Here is a 25,226-nt window from a genome sequence, read left to right as displayed (position 1 = left end):
GCAAGGAGTTAAGACGCAGCCTGTGAAGCTATCCGCATCCACTGCAGCACGAGTTCGATCCCTGGCCAGGGAGCTACCCACATGGCACAGCAGACCTCTCCTGACTCACCTGCTGCTCCCCTCAGCAGTGTGAACTTTGGTCAAACTGCCTGTTCTGCTCCCCACTCAGTCTCTGGTGAATCCTCTTACCCCCCCACCCCCACGCCTCTGCCCCGTACCCCAGCTCTTGTATGCATGAATAAATAAATCTTTAAAACAAAACAAAACTGGACCTCCCTGGTGGCGCAGTGGTTGAGCGCTGGGTTGCAAAGCTGCCCGCAGCCTCTGCAGCACCGGTTCGATCCCCGGCTGCTCCCCGGCCATCGGAGGAGGGTCCCACATGGCGCGCAGACCTCTCTTGCCGCCCGCTGCTCCCCTCAGCAGTGTCCTTCGGTCCTTCTGCCTGCTCTGCTCCCCGCTCTGGCTCTGGTGAATTCTCTCACCCTCCCGCGCTTCTGACTGTACCCAGTGCTTGTATAAACAAAACAAACAAACAAATAAAATAAATAAAACATGCCTCTATAAAATAAAAAAAAAGTGTTTTAAATTTTAGCTATATTCTGGGTACAAGTTCTTTGTCAGACATCTGCATTGTATTTTCTTGACTGGTTTGCATTTTCTTTTTCTCAGTGGTATGTTTTAAAGAGCAGAAGACTTGAATTTTGATGAAGTGTGATTTATCTTTTTTTTTTTTCTTGTATAGTTAAGAGTTTTTTGTGTTCTAAGAAATCCTTGCTTACCCCAAGGTCATGAAGTTTCTGCTATGTTTTCTTCTGGAAGTTTCAGGTTTTACATAGAGTTGTATTTTGAAGTTTTTTTTTGGTTTTTTGTTTTTTATTTTTTTGCATATGGAGGTTCAGTCGTTCCCGCATCAGCAGACTTACCTCATCACCTTGCCCCCAAGTCGTGGGTGGCTCTATCCACTCTTTCCACAAATGGTGCCAACTGCTGTTCAGTACCTGCTTGTGTGGCATTCACCTCTCCAGGCTGAGATGTGTCCTTTCCTTGCTGATTCTGATCCATTCCAGTTTAAAAGCTCTTGTTGGGATTGTTCACTCACCATGAGGCTGAACTTGAGGGGACAGAGTTTCTGCGGCTGAACCTGGACCCACCCGGGTGGGCTGGAGAGACAGGATTGGGTGCAGGCTGGGCCTCAGGCGTGTGAGGGTGAAGTGGAAGGACAAGTGGGGGAGTGCTCTGAGAAAGTGGCACCTCAAGAACCCCTATCTTCGAGTTGCCTTTAGCTTTGCCATGTTCCCTGCTGACACCTCTCTGCACAGGGAAGGTCTGAGAGAGAGTTGGTGCAAATGTCTTGTTACAAGCTTGAGTGACTACCTGGAGGCAAACTTCAGAAAGAATGTCCCCATACCTGCTCCTTATCTCTGTTCCTGACATTTGGTAACCCTCTAGGTCTGGTGTGTGTTGGACCAGGACCATCGTGCCCTGTCCTGAGCAGAGAATAGGCCACTTCTGATAGTCACATTGATAGAGTGCGCCTCGAGTTCCTGCTGCCTATTGATGAGTGAAACCTCAGTTGCCGTGGGAACATTGACGTCCTTCCTGTTACTATAAAAAGGGATGCGGTGACTGCAGTTGTGAGGCAGCCTACATTTGACTGAGTCTTTATGGTGAACAGGTGCTCAAAGAGAAATGCTCTTTTTTAAAAAATAACTTTGATAAGCACATATAACTTTTAGTGCTGATCAAGTCAAGTAAGCCCTGTTTTCAAATGCTTATTGTATTTTACAGAAATCAGTGCTGCTTCCGTCCATCTTTTCTCCCTCTTTCCCTGGTGCCCGTGGGAGTGGACAGAAGATTTGTAAGACACAGTCTGAGTTGTTTCTATAGCAGGATTGTGATGAGGAGGGAATGCCTTTCCCTGTAGGACCTGATGAAGGACACGGTGGAGTGTATCTGCCCTCCCCAGTGGGCCTGTTGAGAGGAGGCCTGGAGGTGAAGCCTTCTCTCTCTCTCTCCAGATGCCCAGGGCAATACAGCGTGTTGACCCCTGCTGCGGAGTCTCGCCGTGGTTTCACTGCACTGCCACCCCAGAATGTGCGCGGGCAGCTTGTTCCATAGTGGTTGTTAGGAAGCCCTCACTAGTGCTACTAGCCATGGCCCTAACTGGGGGAGCAGATCATGCCTGTCTGTGGTGTCAGATGCCTGTGGGCACTTGATTGAGTCTCTGTTTTTGAAGAATTTCTAAAAATCCGAAAAATCTGGTCGCTCTTACTACAAATTGCTACCCAAATAGGGTAGCTATTTTTTAACAAAGCTACCCAAATAGGGAGCATGTTATTCTTTGTGATTTTCCAGCTTTTTATCTTACCCCTGCATATGGATGTGGTCCTGTAAAGGGGTTTCTGGTTGTCACACACAGTGCGCTGACCAGAGCATCCTTTCTCTGCCTTGTCAGTACTGACCTTTGGAATTGGTCATTCTTTGTTGGGGGGCTGTCCTGTGCATTCTAAGGTGGCTAGCAGTCTCCATGACCTCCCTCCTAGCTGTCAATAGCACACCCTCCCCACTCCCAGCGGTGACAACCCAGGATATCTCCAGACATTGCCAGGTGTTTGGGGAACGGGGGCGCACAGTCATCCCTGGTTGAGAACACTGAGTGTGCAAGGATTGCGTAGCAGGCTGTTTTTAAAGGCAGCGGTCGTTTTAACGCTCGTTGGGATCAACTGTGATAGAAATGCATAGTATGGTGACCTTTAAGTGTGACAGTTGGCTAATATGAAATGGTGTGAATTACTGTGGTTTGCTGTGCTGGGCTGGCATGCTTAAATACTATATATGTTCTTTGATGGGGAATTTTGCTGATGAAAGGCAGCATGCAGGATTTGAAAATACATGTTTTTCTCTTCTTGCAGTAAAAAACAATGAAGGAGACACTAAGCAAGGTGCCCGTGGGCAGACAAAACCACAGCGAGTGGCAGGAGCTTTTTCTGTGCAACAGCCAAGAGAAGGCTGTGGCCACATGTCCATATACCTCGGGCCCTCACCTCTGCAGGCCTTGTTTAACTTTGCAGAAATCTGTCTTTGAAATCAAACTCAAGGCCCACATTTTACCTTTGCTCCAGACAATGTGATAATCTGTTCGCTTGTTTTCAAAATAACCTTTTTTTTCAGATTTATTTTAGTTTGTTATGCATGTAAGAACTGGAGTGCAAGCCAGAGGGGTGTGTGTGGGGGGGTGGGGCTGTTGAGAGGATTCACCAGAGACAGAGTGGGGAGCAGAACAGGCAGATTGACTGAAATACACTGCTGAGGGGAGCAGTGGGTGAGCCAGGAGAGATCTGCTGCACCATGTGGGTCACCTCCCTGGCCGGGGATCAAACTCATGCTGTAGTGGCTGCCGATAGCTTCCTAGTGCTGAGACTTATCCCCTTGCACCACCAGAGAGGCCCCTCAAAATAAACTTTTGAGCAGCAATAAGGAGAACTTCAAGATTTACCTGCCTTTTGTTTTTCCGAATAGGTATTTTGGAGTGGGGGTGGTGTTGGTGGGTGAATTTAGTCAACAGGCTGGCATATCTGCAAGACTCTTTGCAGGACACACCAGACTGCCCTGAATGATGACCAAGGTGGCTTTGCTCTGCTCTTGTGGTCTAAAAAGAATCTGTTTGAGCCAGGAAGCTGTTTCTGCCTCAAGGACTCAACGTGCCCTTGAGGACCAGCCTCCTGGCAGAATTATGTTGCAGTTTGCTAAGGCTGCGGGATTGGGCTCGTGGGCTGGGACTAGAGGGAGCAACCCTATTGGGCACACTTTTCAGGGAGGAAAGGAAGAGGAGGTTACAACTTTCAAAATTGTTAATATGTCTCCAAATTGCGGGACAAAGAGTGATTTCTCCTAGCCTTTTTAGCTTACTATTTTGTTCTGAAACAAATGGATCTTCTTGGAGCCAAGGCCAGGGTGGGAGGCCTGCGCTCATCACAGATGCCTGGTGCCCTTTCAGTAGCCCTGTCAGCCGTCCCTCTGCTCCCCGAGATAGCTGGGGTGGCTCTGAGGCGGAGCTGGGGCCACTGCCAGTTGAGAGGGCATAAAGAGGCCTGCAGTGGGAGGGTTCGTATTGGGTGCTTGAGTTGCTCATCAGCGGTCTAAGTTCACGTTTGGGGCTCAGTGAGAGGGCTGCAATGGTGGAGAGGGCCGTCTGGGAACATGGCTCCTGCCAAATCAGTGTCAGTAAAGGGAGGGAGGGAGCATGTCGGCGTGTGGAAACGCTTAGGAAACAGGGTCACAATCTGGGACTTGGGACAAGGAGCTCTCTAGGCTGCTTTGCTCATGCTGAGGGGCTGGGCTTTCCCCACGGAAAGGCTTGGTATCTTGCAGTACCTGGGCTGGGAGCAGCATAAAGATTGACCTGAAGGGTCTCCAGGATCCTTAACACATCTTTTACTTTCATGGTCATTAAACATACACGCCACTGGGAACAGAACTTCAAATGACAGCATTAGTAACGGGAAACTACAGCTGATTTCTCTTTATCAGCTGTTAGCTGCTCCAACCATCCTCAGTTCCAAAGAGGTGCTTGTAAGTTGCTTGTACTTTGTTGCTGAAAACAGCAGATAGGAAGAATCATTTATCCCACCCCCCACCCCCGCCTGGCCCTTTTACCAGCTGTCTAAGGCCTCTCTGAGTTTTGTATTAGGATGGTGAGTTGGGCACTTGCATTTTCATACAACAGCCCCTCACTGTAAACACCCACTTCCCTTCCCTGGCCTGCAGCTGTGACCCTGCCTCTGCCCTGCTGCTGAGGGTCAGTCCTCCTGCTGGGTTAGGGCTGGCTATCACGGCTCAGGCAGTGTTCTGAGCGCATGCTCACAGCCACACACACTACCCTCACCCCCCCCCCCCATTCTTCTGCCCCATCAGTGCCCCCCCCCCCCCCGATTTCTGTGGGACTGGAGCCCGGGCTGCTGGCGAGAGCACTCTCTCACAGGTGCTGTACCCAGCCAGCTGCCTGCTTGGTGCTTGTTTGGGGATGGCAGGATGTTAGGGGCGGGGCTGTTCTTTCTGAGGATCAGAGCCTAACCCCTTGAGCGGAGCCCTGAAACAAGCAAGCCTCCAGGTGCCCGTGCCAAAGCCTGCTCTGTCAGTCTTTCTGTTTCTTTTTCTTTTTTAAGGATTTATTTATGCAAACAAGAGCTGGGGCACAGGCCAGAGATGCGGGGGCTGAGAGGACTCACCAGACACAGAGTGGGGAACAGAACAGGCAGACTGACTGAAACACACTGCTGAGGGGAGCAGCGGGCAAGCAGGAGAGGTCTGCTACACCATGTGGGTTGCTCCCTGGCCGGCCGGGGATCGAACTCTTGCTGCAGAGGTTGCGGATAGATCCATAGATTGCCTCTTAACCCCTTGTACCACCAGGGAGGCCCCAGTCTTTCTATTTCTAAAGGCACCTCAGGCCAAGTTCAGACACCTGGCCTTGCATGCCCTGGGCCTGGGATGAACGTCTGCATTCGCTCCGCTGTCCGCGTGCACTCCCTCTTCTCTTGCCAGTCCCTAATTCTCTGTTGTTTTTTTTTTTTATTTAGTTCTTTTTTATTTTATTTCTTGTGATCACCGGTGTGGGGTGTTTAGGGTCCAAAGTCCTGTGACTGCAACACTTCTGTGATGACTGAGGGCACATAGAGGGAGGTGATTGTGCTGTGGGGTGTCAGTCTCCTCAAAAAGGTCAGATAGTTTTTCTCAGTGTGCCCAGAGTATGCCTCCTGTCACCTTGGTATGGGAATCGGCGGTCAGTCGAGGCCTTATGAGCCTTGAAGGTCAACTGCCATCACTGCTAGAATGCAGATTGTTATAAGCTCAGGGGAATGAGATCCCTGGAGGCTGAGGAGAAGCTTCTGTCTTTGCCGAGTCCCTAACCCTTCCCTAATTGAAGAGACACTCACTCCTTAAAATTCTACCCTTTTCCTAATTGGAGATGCAGTGGCTGCCCTTTCACAGCCTAGAAGAATGTAGTTTGGGCGGGGTCGTCTAGTTATAGCTTTATCTGTGAATATGTCCCTCCCTTTCTGAGAATCTCTACTCTCAGAGTGAGGATGGGCTAGCCCCCTCCTTATCGGTTATGTCAAGTTTCCCCCCTCTCCTTGATACCTCAGGTTCCCAAGTGCAGGGTAAGTATCCCTGGTCGTCTATTCGTTAGCATTTACAACCGTATAAATTCTCGATCCATGTATTGTTGAATTGATTTTTCCCTTGCTAAACCCATTTAATGCTGTTCTGATTACTCATCCAGCCCAAGGTGAACCCAGAAGGGTGGGGGACTTTCCTCTGGGCCCTGTGACTGGTACCCACAAGAAGGTGGTTGGGAGGTCAGATCTCAGCAGGGAGCCACGCAGTTACTTTGCTCAACCATGTGCTTAGCTGTTGAAGGGTGACAGAATATGTCACCCAAAAATATGCCTCTTTGGCATACAGGTCTGGAGCAGCTCTGACTGTGGTCGGAGTTAGCCACTGGGGGACATTGACATGTATCAAGGAAATTACCAGTCGAAAGGGGCCTATACAAGGAAAAGCATAATTTTTTCATCTGAGAAGCTTATTTGCGTGGCTGGACAACCTTTGTTTACCAGATATTTCCTCCCCTCACCTTCCATGAATCGCCTCCTTCCACCCCCAACACCTTTAATTTTTGTCACTGCAGTGGTGGCTGGGGCCTCCTTGGAGAGTTCTCCTTGGTGTTCCTGGGTCTCTTGCCTCTGTACGGGAGGTATACATGTCATTAAACTTCTGTTCATTTGTCTCTGGTTGATCTGTCTTTTATTATAGGGGGTCCTGGTGAAGAAAACGTGGGTGTAGAAAGTTATGTCGGTTTCACTGAACTAGCGGTGGAGCCGTGTGAACAGAGTGCGCGGTGTGTTTTGGGATCTGGTTGAAATGCATTTCATTTCTTTGCAGAAACACAGGTATCCGAGTAACTCTGCCTCCCGATGTGGAGCCACGATGAGGGTCTGTGCGTGAGAGTACTCAGGGGCTAATTCATTGTCTTCTCTAGTGACCTTTGACTTTGTCATCTCAACGTTTCTAAGTGAATTACCAGCTCTGCAGAGCAAGTCTTAGAATGGAAACTGTGACATCTTAGAAAGTTGTGGGGGGTTTCCTGGGGGAATTTTGTAGGGTTCTTGGGAAGACAAATGCAGACCTTGTGATTCCGTGGCCTGGGGCCCAGGGTGCATCTGCCACAACCTGCTTCTCTTGGTCTGTGTTCTCCTGTACCCCAGGGGAAGAGCGCCGGCTCTGTGCCGCCGCCTAGTGCTTCCATGGGCCCCCACAGCCTGGGAAGTAGGCAGTGATGTCTCCGCTCTACAGAAGAGGAGCCCAAAGCTCTGAGAAATGAAGGGATTTACTCAGGGTCCGTTTACTGTGGCAGGAAGGAAAGGATATTTCCCCTTACTCCTCAGGGTTCTTCTCCAGCGGGTTGAGGAATCAAATTAGCATCAGACAGATTAGTGGGAGAAAAAGAAGAAATTTAATTATGCCAGCACAGGAAATCTACATAACATGGGATTCCAAGGTCAGTCGGGGGGCCTGTATCTGGAGCTAAGGGGAAACCAGCACAAACCGTTCAGCCGGCGCTCAGCCAGCATGCATGCCGTTGCCCTGGACTACCCCTTGTCCTCTGGTGATGTTTCCCAGCTGCTGCAAGCAGCTGCAGGCAGCATCTGGTCAAGTCAGCGCCTTTGCAGCTCTGGCCCAGTAACTGGTCAACGCCGAGATACTACAGGGTGGGTAGTCAGCTGGTAGGTTCCTCTGCTGGGGCACAGTGCCAGCAGGAGCCACATGAGCCATCTCATGTCCTCAGCAGCATCTATCCCCATAGACCTGTGGGGAAGACGGGCCGAGCCACCGGTGCTTAAGGACCAAGAATGAGAGCAGGAAGGTTCTTGATCTGAATTCAAGAGGGCAAAGGGCTGTGAGCCATGGAGCCATGATGGAATTTAGAGGAATGCTTCATTTCCAGCAGGGAAAGCCCTTTCTTTCTTTACAGTGAATTCCCTGTACCACTCCAGCGTGATAATGGGAACAAGGGTGCTTGAAGGGCTTGTATTTGTAGACGCTTGTGGCGCAACATTAGAGTGCTCCACACTTGGGGTCTGCCAGTGGGACATAGCATCTATTCAGGCCACAGATATTTGAGTACCAGGTGCAAGGTGCTGGGGATCTGGAGCACTTCAAGAGCTTGAAGGGCAAGGCGAATGGACAGGCCCAGACAGTAGCATGTGGGGCAGTGACTGTGGCAAAGGTAGACTGTTGGGATGGGGGTGCATGCAGGTGGTCTGCCATTCTTTTTTTTTTTTCCTTAAGATTTATTTATTTATTTATACAAGCACTGGGTACAGTCAGAAGCGCAGGTGGGTGAGAGAATTTGCCAGAGCGGGGCACAGAACAGGCAGACTGACGAAATACACTGCTGAGGGGAGCAGCGGCCACGGCAGGAGAGGTCTGCGCACCATGTGGGACCCTCGCAGGTGGCTGGGGATCGAACCGGCGCTGCAGAGGCTGTGGGCAGCTTTGCAGCCCAGTGCTCAACCGCTGCACCACCGGGGAGGCCCTGGTCTGTCATTCTTTCTGAAGACATGTTTTAGGGCCACTCTGCAAGCCCCATATTCTGTGGGTTCCCAGAATCCAGAGGAGCCACAGGCGGGGCTTGCTAGGGCTGTTTTAGAATCTGCATAGTCTAGAACAGCAATTCTCATGGCGGGGGCCCTGGACCCAACAGTATCAGCACCCCAGGAGCTTATTAGAAAGGCTGACTTCCCTGGCCTGCCCCAGCCCACTCCATCCAAGGCTTCAGGGAGAGCAGTCCAGCTGTTGGGGGCAGGGGTCACAGGCCCTCCAGGAGGTTCTGCAGCTGCTCAAGAACAGGAGGTGGGGGGCAGTGGGCCAGGACAGTTCTCGGTCCTGCTGCTGCTTATTGAAGTCACATGGGAGCTTTTAAAGCACCACTGCCGCCTGGCTACAGCTGAGCTGAGGAGGCCAGACTCTGGAAGTCGCAGGCCTCTGTAATGGTCAAAGCTCCCTGGGATTCCCCTGTGCCGGGATTCCCCCGTGCAGGCGCAGTTGAGGACTGGTGGTCCCCCAGGCTTCGATTATCAGAGTGCCAGTGATTGGCATCTGCCATTCCACAGAGGGGGAGGGAGGCTGCATTGGACTTCCCATGTGGACAAGCTCTTCAGTTTGGTTCCCTTTCTTTCTTCTGGACAGTGCAGTTGTGCACATGTGTATGTGGCTAAGAAGGTTCCTTTAAAATTCATTTAAGGCAATTACATTTTTAAGTCGAACACAGCTGGCTAGCCCTAAGAAAATTTGTATCTTGATAATGGTTATTACTAGGACCATGAATAATTGACTAATAACAGCTCATTAATATTCTAGTGGGGAGAGTGCCTGAGGCTAATAAAATTCATTTTTAAATTAGTTTTTAAAAACTGGCTCTGCAGCCCAAGGATAATGGGAAGTCCCGCCGAGCAAGAGCAAATCAGTGTGCTAGGAAACCTTGTCGGTTCTGTTCACATCAGCTGGTCGGTGAGCAGCACTTGCGCTTCGCATTCCATCCTCCTTCTGCAGGGAAGCGCTGCCTGTGTCTGCGAGACCCTTGGCCTGGATGCTGTGGGCCTGGGAAGGGTTACTGCGGCGAGCCCGCGGCAGGGATGGCGCTGACATGGGTGCCCCTGGTCCTTCTGGGTGGGACTCCTCTGGGAAGGCGGTCCCCTGCTCCCTCTTTCTCTCTGGGTTCCTCCCAGGATTTTGCACTTGGATCAGACCTATTTTAAGTTAAACTTTCTACCTTGAGGTCCTTGTAGATTCACTACAATTATAAGCAGGACTACCCTTTGCCCAGCAGTCCCCAGCAGTAATGACTTGTACTCTCACACTGATAAGGCCAAGCTAAAGAACATTCCGTCACATAAGGATCCTTCATGAAGGCCTTTTACAGCCACCCACTTCCCTTCCGCTCCTCTTCCCTCCCCGCTGCGAGCACGGAATCTGTCCTCCATCTGTTCTCATGGGGTTCAAAGATGAAATTGGGTCTCTGGTTTAATAAGCGACAGTATGTATCCACATAACACAAGGGACAAAGACAATTGTCCTTGGAGGGAAATTAAACACTTTGGGATTTTGGACCAGGCAGAAGGAAGGCTTCTATTTGGACGCAGATCCAGCAGAAACACTTGAGTGTATTGGTCTTTAGAGGAAGCGTCCTGGTATCCTTAGTGTGCGAGCGTTCAGCTCCCTTGCCCGGAGTCTGTGGTGAACCGTAGTCTACCTGGACTCCTGGGTGCTGTGTGGCTGGGGGGGCTAATAGTTGGTTTAACCTGTGGCCCTTAACAAGTAGGGGCGGACAAGTTGGTGCTCCACCCTCCTTCCCTCAGAATGCCTGGGGGGACCTCTCAGCTGCGCCCCCCCCATCATCAGAAGATACACAGTGGAAGTGGTGGGAGATGTGGGTTAATTACTTGATGTGGGTTAATTACTCTTCGAATAGATGTTCTGGAGGTGTTTGCGCTACAGTTCCTTTAACCAACAGAGCAGACACCACGTGGAGAAAAGGAAGAGGCCCTACCTCAGCCTTACTCACCCAGCAAAACTCAACCCTAGTTGAGCTCTGAGCTCCTCCTTAGCCACATGCGCCCTGGAGCAGCTAAAGGGAGTGAGCTGCAGGCTTGTTGCTGCCAGTGCAGCAACCTGCCACACGTGACTAGCGAGGCCCCAAGATGGGCCCCTTTGACTGAGGAGCTGAATTTGTAGTGCATTTCATTTGGTTGTCTTAAATTGAAATAGCCACATGTGGCTGGTGGTTGGCGTATGGCAGCACAGAGGCCCCAGGCTACCAGTGTTGGGGTGCTGGAGTCCCTTCACCCCCCCCCTCCGTGGAGCCAAAGCAGAATTGTTTGGCACAGTGCCCCTCCAGTCCCCTGGCGGCCCCTTCTCCCCACCCCGCAGCAGTCTCTCTAAAACACTGTTGAGCAAACCTTTCCAAACCATCAGTTTGAAGAGGAAGCAAATAATTAGCCTGCCTGGACAGTGGCCACGTTTGTGCTGGCTGGGCCAGTGCTTGCTCACAGTCGTGCTGACTCAGTGCTTCCAAATGAGTGAGACGCCATGTCACAGACTGCAGCCTGGTTCCTGGGGCTGGCATGGAATTTGTCCCCGACCTGCAGCGCTGGCCCCCCCCCCCTTTCTTTCACGGGCACTCAGATTGTGTTGCCTTTTCCCCCTCAGCTGGAGAGGCATCTAGGGAAGCAGTCATTAAGAGTGTGGGTCCTAGAATCAGGTTCCTGGGTTGCTTTGACCTTGGACAAGTTAATTAGCCTCTCTGTACCTCCCTTTCTGCACCTGCAAGATGAGGAGCATCACAGTACCTCTGTCATCATATGGCAATGGGACTGAGTAAATCCAAGCAGTGCCCTTGGTTCACAGCAACTGCTCTGTTGATTGTCATCTCCTCATGACTCATGAATATGAGCTTGAGAATGAAAATTTGGGGCGGGGGAAATGTTTTGATGGCGTGGTTCTTACAGGTGCCCACAAGGGGGCAGCCTAAAATCACACAAGGCCCTGGAACAGTCTTGTTGGTAAAGCCTCAAGATAATATGGCCGGTTTCAAATGTGTTTAGCTCTTCCCCCCAGCCCCCTTGTTTTTTTCTGTCTTCTGCTTAAAGAACACTTTCAGTGGTTCTTAGGCCCAGAGCTGGGGCTGGCCCGTTAGCATCCAGAGGGAGGTATGGGCAGGGCAGGGTGAGTGCAGGGGACTATGGGTGCACAAGTTAATGTGGATGCTGACGCAAGCATCTGCCAGGAGTCCTCAGTGTCTCTGTAGCTTTTCACACAGAATGAACTCTTGAGGTAGAGACGAAGGCCTGGAAGTGTTTAGAGAAAAGAGGAACCTGATTATATGGCTGCCTTGGGGTCTCTGTGGGAGACAGTGACATGAGCTAAGCCACTAGGGATGTGTAAGCCACTCTTCGCCCCTGTAGCCTCTCCCTCCCACACAGGGAGGCCAAGCTGGAGCACCTCTCTCCTGGCAAGCAGAAAGAGATTAGGGTTCTGCCAACCATGTGGGGGCACAGGCCATGGCGGGTTGGGAGGTTTGGACTATAAAGAGGGTGGGGCTTAAACAGGTGCTGGGTGGGGGTAGAGAATGGGAGAGAGACCAGTGCTGAGGTCACTTGGGAAGAGAGTGGGGGTCAGATTGTGGAGGCCGGCAACGAGGAATGAAGTCAGTCAGGCCTTTACATCCTCGATGGCGTTCATGTCTTTGGTGGCCTCATCATGAAGAATTGGCAGAAACAGACATGGGCAGTGGCACAGGTATCCGCCATTGCTCTTCCAGCGTTTTTCTCTTGAGCTTTACCTATCCCTGCTGCAAAATCAGCTGCTCTAGGGGCACTGTGACCGTCCTGTGTCTGTCACATCCATCTCTGGCCGTGTTCCCGTAACCTGCACTGCCATCCCAGACGCCACATCCCTCTCCTGGACACGGACAGTGCGGGAAAGGCCCTGCAAGCTGCCTGGGACAGCCGTTCACACTGGGAAGTCAGCGTGTGACGCTGCCAGGCACACAGGCCCGGGGAACATGAGTCTAACTGTATTAACACCAGGGCCAATTTCGCCAGAACGTTGTGCTTTAAGTTACATATAAATAATACTCGTGAGTGACCAGTTGTAACAGTGCCAGTACATTGTTTCTAATCCTACAGGGACCAGGAACATCATTTAATCTCTGAATTAGAAAGCCCTTTGGGCTCTTGCAGAAGATGGGTAGTGATGCCAAGCTCCTGGGATGTTTGGGGGGAAACTGCTATTTGTTCCATTTAGTTTCTTTCATATATTCAAGTGACAGACAAGCAGCGGCACATTATACTCCTTCTTTGTGCTTCTAAAACGCTGAGATTGCCGTGAGAGCCGATGTAGCAGACCCGAGATGGAACCTGAGTGTTATATTATTTCACTGTTCACCCAGGGCGTGCCTCAGTGGTTGGTCTCCAGCAGCTGGTTCCTTCCAGAGGGGCGCGTGTCCACGCGCTGCCGTCACTGATGGCCCGAGCCGTGTCTGCTTTAGCCCTTCCCTTCCCTTGGGAGACGGGCTGAGGGAGACCTCATGGGCTTTTGCTCCCTGCCAGGCCTCTGTCACTTAGCACTTTCTGACCCCTCCAGGGCCAGGTGAGGTGACAGAGGACTGGGGAAAGGACTGGGGCCCCTAGAGGACAGCTTGGGGGTTAAGTGTGGGAACGTGGGCTGTACCCCTCGGGGTGGCCACTTGTGGGGGGAGGGGGCGTGGCCCAGCAGCCTTAGTGACTGGCTCTAGGCAGAGTGAGGAAGTTCATCATATTTTCTCTTTTGTAGGCATGGACGGGTTTTTAAGATCTGACGAGAGACAAAGACTAGCTAAAGAAAGACGAGAAGAAAGAGAAAAATGTCTCGGTAAGTTGCGCACTTTGGCCATTTGGGTCCCAGGAAATGAAGATGTGGTGGAGTCTTTTCTGAGAGATTAGAAGTTTGTGCCTGAATGGGGAGAGAACAGAGACAGTTTGTGACAAAGGGGGAGATTCTGCACTGGCACGTTTACTCATTATTTTAAATAAGCCTCAGAAGAGTACTTTACTCACTCAGCAAACACCAACCCTCGGCTGTGTTCTGGGCGCTGTGCTAGGGCTCTGGATGGGTGGTAACAAAAGAGAAAGAGCCACTGCCGCCACCCCTTCGCGTGAGCATCCTGGGCTCACAATTGGGCTCTTTGGGCCATGCAGAAGGGCTGTCTTTCTTTGGGAGGACTGAGAAAATCAGCAGTTAAGACACGTGCTGAGGATGGAGAGCCCCTAGAGAAAGGCTGGCTCACCTCTTGCAGGCTGTAGACAGATCAGTATGGTCTGTTTCCCACAGGGAGCCAGGAGGAGGGTAGACAGTGGTTTCCCAGCTCAATTGAGACAAAGGACGAGCTTGCAAGTTCGTTTCCTGACTGCCTCCTGCTGGCTGCTTCAAGCATTGCATCCTCCTGAGAACCCCTCCCTAACTGAGCCGGGTGCCATTTGGGTGTTCAGATCCCTTAAATGTCTTGCGGGAAGGCCGGCCTTCCGCACTGTCTCCCTGCCTGCCCAGCTCCGTGTCTGGTGCAGGGTGCAGCGCGGGCCGGGGCACCGAGGTTTTCTCAACCCCATGTATGCCTGAGCCATGGTGACAAATCCTGCTTCTGATAGCAGGGCTAGTCGTGGCTTCTATGTGGAGGCGCGTGACCCCACCTTGAGGCTGCCACTGTGATTGTCCCTACCTCAGGGAGGACGAAGCTGAGGCAGAGGGAGCCCATGTTAAACGTGCCCAGGGTCACCCACGAGCGGCAGGCAGCCGGAGCCCTTCCTCGGAGTCACCACAGCCTCGGCGCCCACGGGCTTTCTTCTGGCCTCACTCTGGCTTCTCCAGGTCCGCGCTCGAATGATGACACCGCTTCTCCTTTCCTTTTCCCAGCTGCCCGGGAGCAACAGATCCTGGAGAAACAGAAAAGAGCCAAGCTCCAGTACGAGAAGCAAATTGAGGAGCGATGGCGGAAACTGGAAGAGCAGCGGCAGCGGGAGGACCAGAAGAGGGCTGCTGTGGAGGAGAAGAGGAAACAGAAGCTCCGGGAGGAGGAGGTAAGGTCCTCGGACCCCCACCCCCTGCCCCTCAGCCTTGCCCCTGGTCGGTCACTAGGCCTTCTTCACGCACGACAAGGCCCAGTGGAAGCTGCCTGGAAATAGGAGCAGTGAGGCGTATATGTTCAGCTCAGGTAGTAATTTGCTGTGTGACCTTGGACAGATCGGTTGGCCTCTCTGGGCCTTGATTTGCTTGTCTCAGAAGTGAAGGTGCTGCATTTGGCCATCTCCTCTGACCAGGATTCAAGGGGATTGTGGGTAGGGGCTGGGTGACAGAGACCTGAGGGGTTCGGTTCTACTGGGGGTGCATACCTCGAGGCATGGCAGACTCCAGGCTGGGGAGGGGCTGTGACGGTAGAGAATAACATGGACCTGACCTTCCCTTCTGGAAAATCAAATTTGTCCACCCTCAAATACAGAGATGCTGTTATATTTGAATTTTAATGTAATTCTTTGCATTAATCATTCTTTCTCTCCAGTTACTTTTAAAAGAGAAATGGAATGTAATTACCTCTACAGAGTCCTTTATTACCAAACTTTGAAAATATATTTAGAAAGCATATTTGGGGTATAGATTTCCTTAACAAGTATATTTTTAAGGATGTAATCATAGCCTTGTATCAGGTGACGATCATTTTTTATTCATAAGTGTAATGACTCATCATTCAGTACCAACAATATAGAGGTTTGTTCATCACCGATGCTATAGGATTCAGAAATGTTTGTGTAAGTTCAACATTTTTTAAAAATCTGGCTTCTTGAAATATGACTTTACACCTTCCTACTATTTTTAATTTAAAAAACATGAACATAAAAAAAAAAAAAAACCATGAACGTGTAGACAGGTACACGCACAGTATCAGACTTCTCTTTGCCCGCTTGTTTGGGTGGCGATTTCTTTGTTCATCTTGGGGAGCGGACGTCTCAGCAGAGGTCCTAGCCTTGGCTCACGTTGCTGGCTGGTGGCCACACACCCCCCTCTAACTCTGTCTCCTCAGCCAAAGCAGAGGTGGTTACAGGAATTAAACGAGGTCACTTTTATGAAAGTTCCCAGCCAAGCACCTAGCACAGAATAATTAATTGCTCAGAAATATTGGCGGCCCTCGGGTGACTTCAACTGACCTTGGCTGCAGCAAGGTCAGGGGAGAGCTACCCAGAAAAGATGATACGTGGAACCCGTGGGCTGAGAGGAAAGCACGATACGAGCAGCTAGTCGGTCACTGGGGCAGACAGGGCCTATCCCAGCCTGTGTGTATTTGTTGTGACCCTCTGCACTTGCCCACTTTCTTCTCATGCTCCATTCCTTCACGCACAGCTTGTTCCCTTCCTCCCTGGTCTCCATTTTGATTCCCGACATCCTCCATTTTAATTGCTGGGCCCTGAGAAAGCATGTGGCTGCAGTTTCTAAGAAAGGACACTGTGAGGTCCCAAACCTGACACTCCCTACGGTAACATAGGTGTGCCTTTGAGGCACTCCCCATTTCATTTCCTGTTACCAGGCAGTAGTGATTTTAAATCAGGCGGGCGAGCGAGCGCCATGCCGGGTGGCTGGTCCTGAAGCAGTTGAATCTTTAGTGGTTTTGCTTTTGGATCATGTTCTGTTTGTTCCCTGGATGCCTTTTCCCCCTAGCATGGTGATGGTGGGGAGGGCGGCTGCTGCCAGCCCCTGGCCAGCACCAACACTGGCCTAGCTTGCTTCCCTCTTGTCCCGAGCACAGCCGGGCAGGGCTGAGAGCTGGGCCTCCCCCTGCCACCTCCTCAGCCCTGGGAGACTGGGTACAGCTCAGATACTTTGCCTACGCAGCCTGGCCTAGAAACTGCATCCGCACAGTGCTCTGCTGGTGCAGGGGCCTGATTGGGGTCCTCCTGGATGATCTCTGGAGAGGATGGAATGGTCTGCACTGTAGGAGCCCCTTTGTTTTTGCCCTGGGGGTTGCTGGAGAGCCCCGGGAGGGTTGCCTCCTGCCTGGCACGGGTCTGTGCAGGTGCTCTGTCCTCTTCCTGGTGCCCAAATGAAGTTCTTGTCACCCCCTGTCTCCGTCGACTAGGGAGAAGCATCTACAGGAAGGTATTTCATACCATGCACCCCATTTTCCTGCTCTAGCTTATTGGAAAGTTTTTGTGTTGCCCACCTAGTCTTTCCTCTCTCGGTATGGTTTTTGGAGCTCATAAAAGACCTGCTGATTCCCCAGATCCCCCTTAACAACCCACCCCCGGCTCCACATCCCTAAGCTTGACAGGATGTCACTCTTGGTAACTCCTCACATCTGTCCTGGGGAGTCCCAGACTCGCCTAGGACGCTCCTGGTCTCCAACACAGAAGTGGCCACAGACCACCTAACTCTCAGAGGAGGGCTGGAGACTGATCAGGCCTGTCCTGGGGAGTTTTAGTGTCCACTTGAGACCCTGACCTTGTGCTTATTCTCCCACTGGAGGCCGCCTTCTCCTCAAGATGTGTTCTTCCAAGAATCAAACCGCTGGAACAAGCACTTGTCACCTGCCTGGGTCGGGTCTGACAGCATGACCTGCTTTCCCAGCTTCACGTTCTCATGCTAAACAGAGAAGTAGGAAGAGCTTGTACAAAGAGCTGCTTCATCTCTATTATTTTGACACTTCACAACCTCTCATGCTCTCATTGCTTGATACCTAATATACCCATCCTGCTGGGTGTAAAACAGACATTGCTCAACTCACCCAAACAGAAACTTCGCTAAGCTGGGGGCTCGCCACTCTCAAAGGGCACTGACTGACAAAGGACCGTGCTGACTGCCTGACCTTCTGGCAGATGTGGACATATGTATGCAAGAAAGAAGACCTCTGCAGAGCCCTGTTGAGGGTGGTTGGGTGGCTTGTCCCCATACTGTCATCCCCAGCACACATGTGGTAAGAATAGCGGAAGAGCCACAGCCAGCTCTCCATGCTGCCAGAAAGGGCAGTGCCCAGGCTGTGCTTTGCTGGAGCCCAGTTCATCCAGGCAGGCCTAGAGCCAGAACTCAAGGGGCCAACGAAAGGGTGAGGTCTACTCCTTCCTTCCTCCCACTAAGACCCAACTCTGGAGGATGTGCTTAGGAGAGAGTCGGCCTTGCCCTTTCCCCATCCTCTACAGAACCACGGATGATGCTGGGGAGAGCCAGCGCTTGGCGGAAGTTCAGTGTGCTGTGTGCAGTTCTCGAATTTATTGATTCTGTTCGGATGTGATTGGGCTTGCTTTTCTCTCGCTCCCTGTCAGGCACAGCCTTTCCTCTAACCAGTGGTTCTTTTTTTTTTTTTTTTTAAGATTTTATTTTATTTATACAAGAACTGGGATACAGGCCAGATGTGGGGGAGGGTGAGAGGATTCACCAGAGACAGAGCGGGGAGCAGAACAGGCAGACTGATGAAATACACTGCTGAGGGGAGCAGCGGGCGTGACAAGAGAGGTCTGCTTGCCATGTGAGTTGCTCCAAGGCCGGCCGGGATGGAAACCGTGCTGCAGAGGGTACGGACAGCTTCACAGCGCTGCGCTCAACTGCCTACGCCACCAGGGAGGCCCTAACCAGTGGTTCTTACAGTGCTTGGAGCTCATAAAAGGCCTGCCGGTTGGTTCCCAAGACCAGCAGCGCCGGCATCTCTGGAAACTTGTCAGAATTGTCAGTTCTCAGCAGGCTCTGCCGGACCTGTAGAATCAGAAACTCTAGGGGTCTTAACCAGCCCTCGAGGGGATTCTCATGCAGGCCCTCTCAAGTTTGAGAATCATTGCCATAAACTGCCCTGTTAATAAAATCCTGCTCTTCAGTTTTAGAGTCTGTTAGCTTTGGTTGAGGACTCCCTAGCTAATTGATGTGGTGAGGTAGGTAATACCCCTTCTACAGATGCGGGAGTGAAAGCCCAAGGATGTTAAATATTGAGCTCCAGGTCACAGGGCCAAAAGGTGGCCATGGTGGGATCTGAATCCTCACGCCCTGCTTCCAAAGCTAGGATCCTTTCCATTCCATCGCATGAAGGAACAGAAAGATGCCCCCATGCTGGCTGATACTTACCCATAGTCTAGCAAGACTGAAGTGGACACGTTTTGTTTCGGCATTTTTTTTTTTGATATTTATTTTTGTACGATGAAGTTCCATTGCTTTACATCCTTGTTAATAGGTTGACAGTGTACGATCTCTCCCTCAGCTGTGGTTACCGTAGCTCTCCCACCGCTCTGGCATGTTTGAATCATCCCATTTTGACCACTTTGGGTTCCATAAGTTCCCTTACCATAGAGCTTGGTTCCCGCCTGTTTTTCATACCTCCAAAAGTGGGTGGCACTGAGTGTCTTTCTCTGAGGGGTATAGCTTCATTTTCATCAGCCTACCTGTGGTTCAAAGGAATGAATCTGGAATGATGGGATTTAGAGCAGCTCAGTGCATTAGGGATGGATGGCAGCGGTATTTTTTCTGGAGGTAACTGAACAGCCCGGGAGCGGGTCTGGGCTTGGGTGAGCATTTCCTTGAAGTTATGTCCTTAGCGGCTCGGTGGTAACATTGGCCCAGCGAGTCTTGGTGGTTTATTCTCATTGGCCTCTTAGTAGATGAAAGACTGTCTTGTGACGCATGGAGGAAATCACTCATAACCCACAGTACTCAGTTCCCTTTAAGGTAGAAAAAGGTTTCAACACTTAAATTAGGTCATTGCTTAAATACTTTGTGTTAAAGCCATATAATGAGTGCTCGCTTCGGCAGCACATATACTAAAAAGCCATATAATGAAATACTAGTCAGCCCCAGTCTCAGGCGACTGTATTGCAAGTGTCACATAGTCGAGAAGTTCTAGTCCCTCCAAGCTCCAACGTTTATCAGGCTGACCACCAGGGTTGGCTATCACATTCAGTGGGCTGGGGTTGTGAGGACTGGATTCTGCTGGGAAACGCACACTCATGATTGTAGAATCTCAGCCAAAAACTAGAGTGCAGTTAATAGCAAATCCAAACTGGAGACTTACAGGAGGAGAAAAATCCCCTTTCTGCTCACAAGGTCCCCTGAGAGGGTTATCTCTTAGCAAAGTGCTATTCCAGGGAAAATTATGCAGAGGAGGCTGAGATGTGGAAAATGCCCATCTCATCCCTCTGCTGTAGACAAAGGGGACAGATCCAGATACTCCCTCAGTGACCTTCCAGTGTTTCTAGTAAGTGAAATAAAGTAGCCTTTCCTCTCGCTCTAAATCACAGTTGGTGCTGCCCCAAGTGAACTTGCTTCCTTGCTTATCTAAGCCATGCGTAAATAATATCTTTTTGTTTGGGAGCCTGTCCAGGTTTAGCCCTTTTCCTTGTTCCAGGCCTTCTCCAGTAGAGGCAGGGGAGAGGATTTGGTATTTGTAGTGTAATTGGGGTGGCAGGAAGTGCAGAATTAATAGAACTCCACACCAGTGCCAAGGAGATATCTGCCAGCACTCAGGTCCAACTTTATGAAAATGACAGTTGGGTAACACAGGAGAATGCTTCTCTGCAGTGCTCTGTGAAGAGGGAAACCTAGCTGTTGTTTTTCTCTACTGGCTAAACATTGTTCAGTTCCCCTTTATTAAGTCCTAAGGTAAAAATGGGACTTTGCAAAATGAATCTCGAAGTCATGTGTCACCCCAAAAAGTTATACTTCAGGCTATCCAAATTCAAATGACATTTTAATTTAAATGTTCTCAAATTGGACTGCTTTCCACTTGCAACTAGAGAGGAGGCGGTTGGGTCTAGAGCACAGTTCAGCTCTCCTGTTGGATGGGGCAATGCTGGCCTTGAGACTGGCCTCAAGGAGTTAATGCTTGGCTGGCATTCTTAAACAAACCGAGCTGGGAGCCAGCACTGGCTGCATTGTTTACTCTCCGCCCAGCACAGGAGGAGCTGGCGTGGGGGAGAGTGCACGTGTCCCTGGGTTTGGGATGCTGAGCATAGAAGGCCCTCATTGGTGACTCACCCCGGCGCTGAGGCGTGGCAGCTCAACAGGGCTGAGAGCTTAATCTTGTTCTCTCTGGTGTGAACTGGACAGGAGCGGCTGGAGGCGATGATGCGCAGGTCTTTGGAGCGCACACAGCAGCTGGAGCTGAAGAAGAAGTGCTCGTGGGGAGCATCTTCGCTGGCGGGGGGGCCCGGAGGTCGAGATGGTGAGTTGAGCTGTTCCGCAAGTCTCGCATCGCAGGGCCCTGTGGGAGATGGTGGTCACGGCTGCACCTGCCTGCCCTCCCACCCACAGGATCTGGGGGATGCTTTGCACAGGTCCGCAAGTACCCTTTTCAGATGTGCTGTTAAAAACTGCCACGCTTCCCGGGGATACATTTCTCCTCAGGAGGATCTGTGCCTTCTTGCTGGCAAACAGCAGTTGATACAGTGACTGGGCTTTGAGGGAAAGCAAGAGAATAGCAAAGAAAATGAATGCCGAGCCGGGTTTAGGGGATCCAGCGGCATGCCCGGCCGTCTGGCCGCAGGGACGGAAGGTGGCAGCAGGCTGTGTTGGCTGCGGCGCCACTGCAGCATGACGGGAGAGGCTGAGCAGCAGCTGCCCTCTGAGGGGGGCTGGGTTTCCCCTCCTCATTATTAATTTTTGTTGCTCTTTTCATTTTGTTTTAGGTGACTTATTTATGTCATTATCCAGCTCATACTCATCTTTAAAATTTCAAGTGCTTAATGTATAGATTGTTGCTAGACTCTGGGTAACCTTCCCCTCTTCCTGCTGTCTTCCTGCATGTCCGTGATCTTGATTTTACTCTGCAGGATTGTGTAGTCTCTCCTTCTTAGAGCTAATGGGTTTGCCTCTATAGAGTGCAGTTTCCTGACCTTGCTATATTATGCTTGTAACCTTCTATCAGTGAGTATACTTATCTCAATTCCTTTTTCTAATTTCCTTTTTCTAATTTCCTGTGAGAAACTAAAATCAGAAATTGAGATTTTTTTTCTTTTACCCCTCTTTGCTCTGATTTTTGGTGTTTTTTTTCTTTTTGCTGTGTAGGTGAATCAGAAAATACCCCACCCCCTCCTCTAGGTTTAGCAGCCAGCACCCTCCCTCTGGACCCAGGGACCGCTGCCGCCGCTGCCGAGCCCACCAATGGTATAGCCCAGCTTCACCATGCCATGGCGTTTGTGATGGCTGTTCTGATCACCCTCCTCCATCACCGTGTCTGTCTCCAGCACTTTTACAATTGATTTCTGAGTCTTACCCCTTAGAACTTTTTTCCTATTTTTCTAGAGATGTAAATGACATATGACCATCTTTCTTTGTTCCGCTGTCATCATGGAGCTGTGCATGCCTTACAGCCTAGCACCCTGGACACATTTCATTCTTAGCTCACCAATGTCTGCCTTGAAAATCTTGTCACTATTTGATCTTTGTGCATTTAGATTCTTCCACATTCATTCATTAATCGGTTTTGGGCATTAAGCAATAGGGTGTTCTAGTCACTTTTGCTTACCAAAATCTGTAATCACGCTGAGTTCTGTGTGTTGACGTGATGGATTCTTGGAGAGGTGTTGAAGAGGGAATGATTGGGTATTTATCCAAACAGGGATATAAGTTGACTCTGTAATAGACTCTCAGTTTTGGATACAGGCCTGGGAAATTCAGAGTCTAGATCAAAACCAGAACTAGCAAAACTTTGCTCCCAGTTAATGACTTTAGAAATTCAACCCATCTTTGGCTGACAAAGAAAAAACAAGGTGTAGGAGGGATGCAATATTTACCAGCAATACAGGAGACCTGACTCTAGCAATAAGAATAGATATCCTTGGTTTCCAGCATTCCATTGACAAAAAAATAATTTTTTTTTGTATTGCTGTGCAGCAGAGACTTTGCTGCATGGGCCAATTTCACTATAATCCAGGAACTGGTCTTCCCCAAAACAAAGAGGGGCAGGTAGAGTTGATAATTACCCTGTGGGAATTGCACGGATAACCCAGGCCAAGAGTAGGCAAGTGTACTACTTGAGTCAGGCATACAATTTTAGGGGGTGCCCAGAACTTCAGTAACCAAGGTAAAATAATATTTTTACAAATTAGAATGAATACAGAGCCATCCATGATAGAATTTCTAAAGGCCACTGCTCTGTGTGCCGTATCAGCGCCTGAGGCAAAAGGGGAAATGTGTATTCCCATATAAATGATTTTATGTAATTTCATCTAATCTTTGATTTTGTTCCAGAACATCAAAGTAGTTTTAAAATACTGAAAAATTGAGAAATATTAAATCCCATTTCATGCTTAAATTATTTATAGTAAAACAAGTTGTAATTTTCGTTTTGCTTGACTTGATTAAAAAATAATTAGACTCATCCACGTGATCAGAAGAAATAGTCTCATTTGAAAACAAGATGAACAGAGGGGTAGATGTTGAAAATATTTCTGAGTTTCCTTCTTTGAAAGCCAGCACATACATTTTTCCTTTTTCCTCAGGCTCCAGAGTGGCTTGCCGTCATGGTTTCCTTAAGAGACCGGTCTAAAACAAGGTCCAGAAATTAAGAACACCAAACCTAGGGCTACATGTTAAAATTCTAACCATAGGATGGTCAGAGCATTTGAGAAAGGGCCCTTGAGATCTCACCTCTTGTTAAGAGAAAGACATCAACTGGTGAAGGTTCTTCTGCTTTAAATACAGCTCCCTAAATTCAAATTACATCTCTCTCCAACCTGAGCTATAGATAACCTTCAGGAAAAGTCTGAGTCAGACGGTCGAGCCTTTTCCACTGTCACTCTTGTCTCTGAGTCCAGGTTGGCTTTGTTTTCTTGTGGTCTGGCTGTGCTAGAAATCCCTAGACGCAGGGAGAGAGGTGATTTGCTGGTGGGGTTAGCCTGCTGTAGTCAGACAGTTGAGCGAGGTTGAAGCCTGGAACTGGACAAGAAGAACAAAGTCAAGAAATGGAAGAGAAGATCCTGCTCCTAGCTGATGGCCGCGGTGGCCTGGCATGTCCAGCTCAGCTCAGCAGCTGGCAGGATGGTGGCAGCGCTGTGCTCTGCCCCCTGCTTTAGGAGGCGTGTGGATGAGGACAGGAAGAGCACTTTGGGATGTGTGTTTCTTGGCCTGCGGTAGCGTGGATACCAATGTCTTTAATGCGTTTCTCTGCAGCATGTGACAAACTTTCAACATCAACCATGAATTTGCCAAAGCAGATGGAGCCTCCCATGAGTAAGCGCCTGTCTTCCTCCACCGTGGCAATATCCTATTCCCCAGACCGAGGCAAGTGAACGCGTAGACCTGGTCTTTGTAGTGCGAGTGTCTCAATGTTATTGTCCCGTCTTTCTGTGTGCAAGCCCTGCTTGAGCCACTGCCACCTGAGCCTAGCCTTGCGGTCCCCAGGGGGGAGCCCCAGGGCCTCCGGTAGAACTCAGGACAGTGACTCTCTCTTTGCGCCAGGTTGTTGTTGCACAGGGCCAGGATTAACGATGTCCCCCCACTCTGAAGGAGACGGTTCCATTTTCCACAGTGTGTGCAGGGCGGTCCTGCCCCAGAGTGAATTGACTGGTGGGCAGATTCCAGGGTTGAAAAAGCAGCTGCCCCGTTGTCGGTGTGATATAGTTGATTAGCCAGACACAGCAGCGTGGATGAGGCCAAGGCAGTGGGAGATGTGGGTGTGTGAAAAAAGCAGCCCGCTACTACCTGGCTTGTAGGCCTGCCTGTCTCTGTCTTGAAAACAGAAGTTTAGAACTAACATGGAGTCTTTAAAGGGGGGGAAGGAAGGGCAGCCTTTCCTGGCACACTGCTTTGAGGTGAAAATGTACAGCCTGTGTGCCAGGTCCAGAAACTAAATAGATTTAAAACTGCCTGTGTTCTAATGGAGGCTCCCAGGAGTCGCTGAAAGTCTGGATTTATACCGTTCCCAGTATGTAGGTTCAGGAAGGACTAAAAAGCTCTCTCTGCATGAAATGCGTATTTTTTTTCAATAATCTTTTTTTTTTTTTAGATTTATTTATTTTTGTATACAAGAACTGGGGCACAGACCAGAGGTGCGGGAGGGTGAGAGAATCCACCAGAGACAGAGCAGGAAACAGAACAGGCAGAAGGTCCGAAATACACTGCTGAGGGGAGCAGTGGGCGAGACAGGAGAGGTCTGTTGCGCCATGTGGGAATTTCCCCTGCCAGGCGGGAATCAAATCGGCGCAACAGAGGCTGCAGACAGCCTCACAGCGCTGCGTTCAACCCGCTGTGCCGCTGGGGAGGCCCAAAATGCGTATTTTAAAGCATCTTTGAAGAAATGTCAGGTGCCAGTGGAGTTCAGTCACGTACCCTGTAATGTTTCTGTCGATGGTGGACCAATATAGACGCCAGTCCTATATGTAGCCTTGGTGTGTAGCCCGCTGGGCCGTGTAGGTGTAGGTTTGTGTCATTACACTCTAGACGTGTTCACACAACAACACAGTCACCTAACCATGCAAGTTAGTCCCATTGTTAAGCACCACATGACTGTATTTAATGTAGCAGCTCATTGCCAAGAGGCAAACAGGACATTTTTGCCTCTGTAGCAGCCAACGTGCCTTCGTTGTTCTTCACTGACACTGACCTTGCACCTCCGGCGCACAGGTCTGTCATGTGTGTCAGAGATGCCCATAGGTGTCAGTGCTGCT

The 25,226-nt window shown here is 50.2% G+C and overlaps 1 protein-coding gene across 4 annotated transcripts in view; it reads left to right on the top strand.

The window, feature by feature from the left end:
• MAP7D2 (MAP7 domain containing 2) overlaps positions 1 to 25,226 on the top strand; it is a gene marked incomplete at both ends in the record, with an annotated part of 76,354 nt that overhangs the window by 25,012 nt on the left and 26,116 nt on the right. For 2 of the 4 annotated variants that reach the window (XM_084259163.1, XM_084259161.1), the window contains 4 exons: positions 13,396 to 13,473; positions 14,512 to 14,675; positions 20,668 to 20,782; positions 23,731 to 23,841. In XM_084259163.1, the coding sequence (XP_084115289.1) occupies positions 13,396 to 13,473; positions 14,512 to 14,675; positions 20,668 to 20,782; positions 23,731 to 23,841 (468 nt within the window). Of the gene's footprint in view, positions 1 to 13,395; positions 13,474 to 14,511; positions 14,676 to 20,667; positions 20,783 to 21,624; positions 21,724 to 23,730; positions 23,842 to 25,226 lie in introns of all 4 variants that reach the window. The other 2 variants (XM_084259162.1, XM_084259164.1) reach the window with 2 other exon arrangements.

The sequence above is a fragment of the Talpa europaea genome (genome assembly GCF_964194135.1).
Source record: "Talpa europaea genome assembly, chromosome: X".
Lineage (NCBI taxonomy): Eukaryota > Metazoa > Chordata > Mammalia > Eulipotyphla > Talpidae > Talpa > Talpa europaea.
The sequence above is the reverse complement of the archived record's forward strand: the minus strand, read 5'-3'. Positions and strand labels throughout refer to the sequence as shown.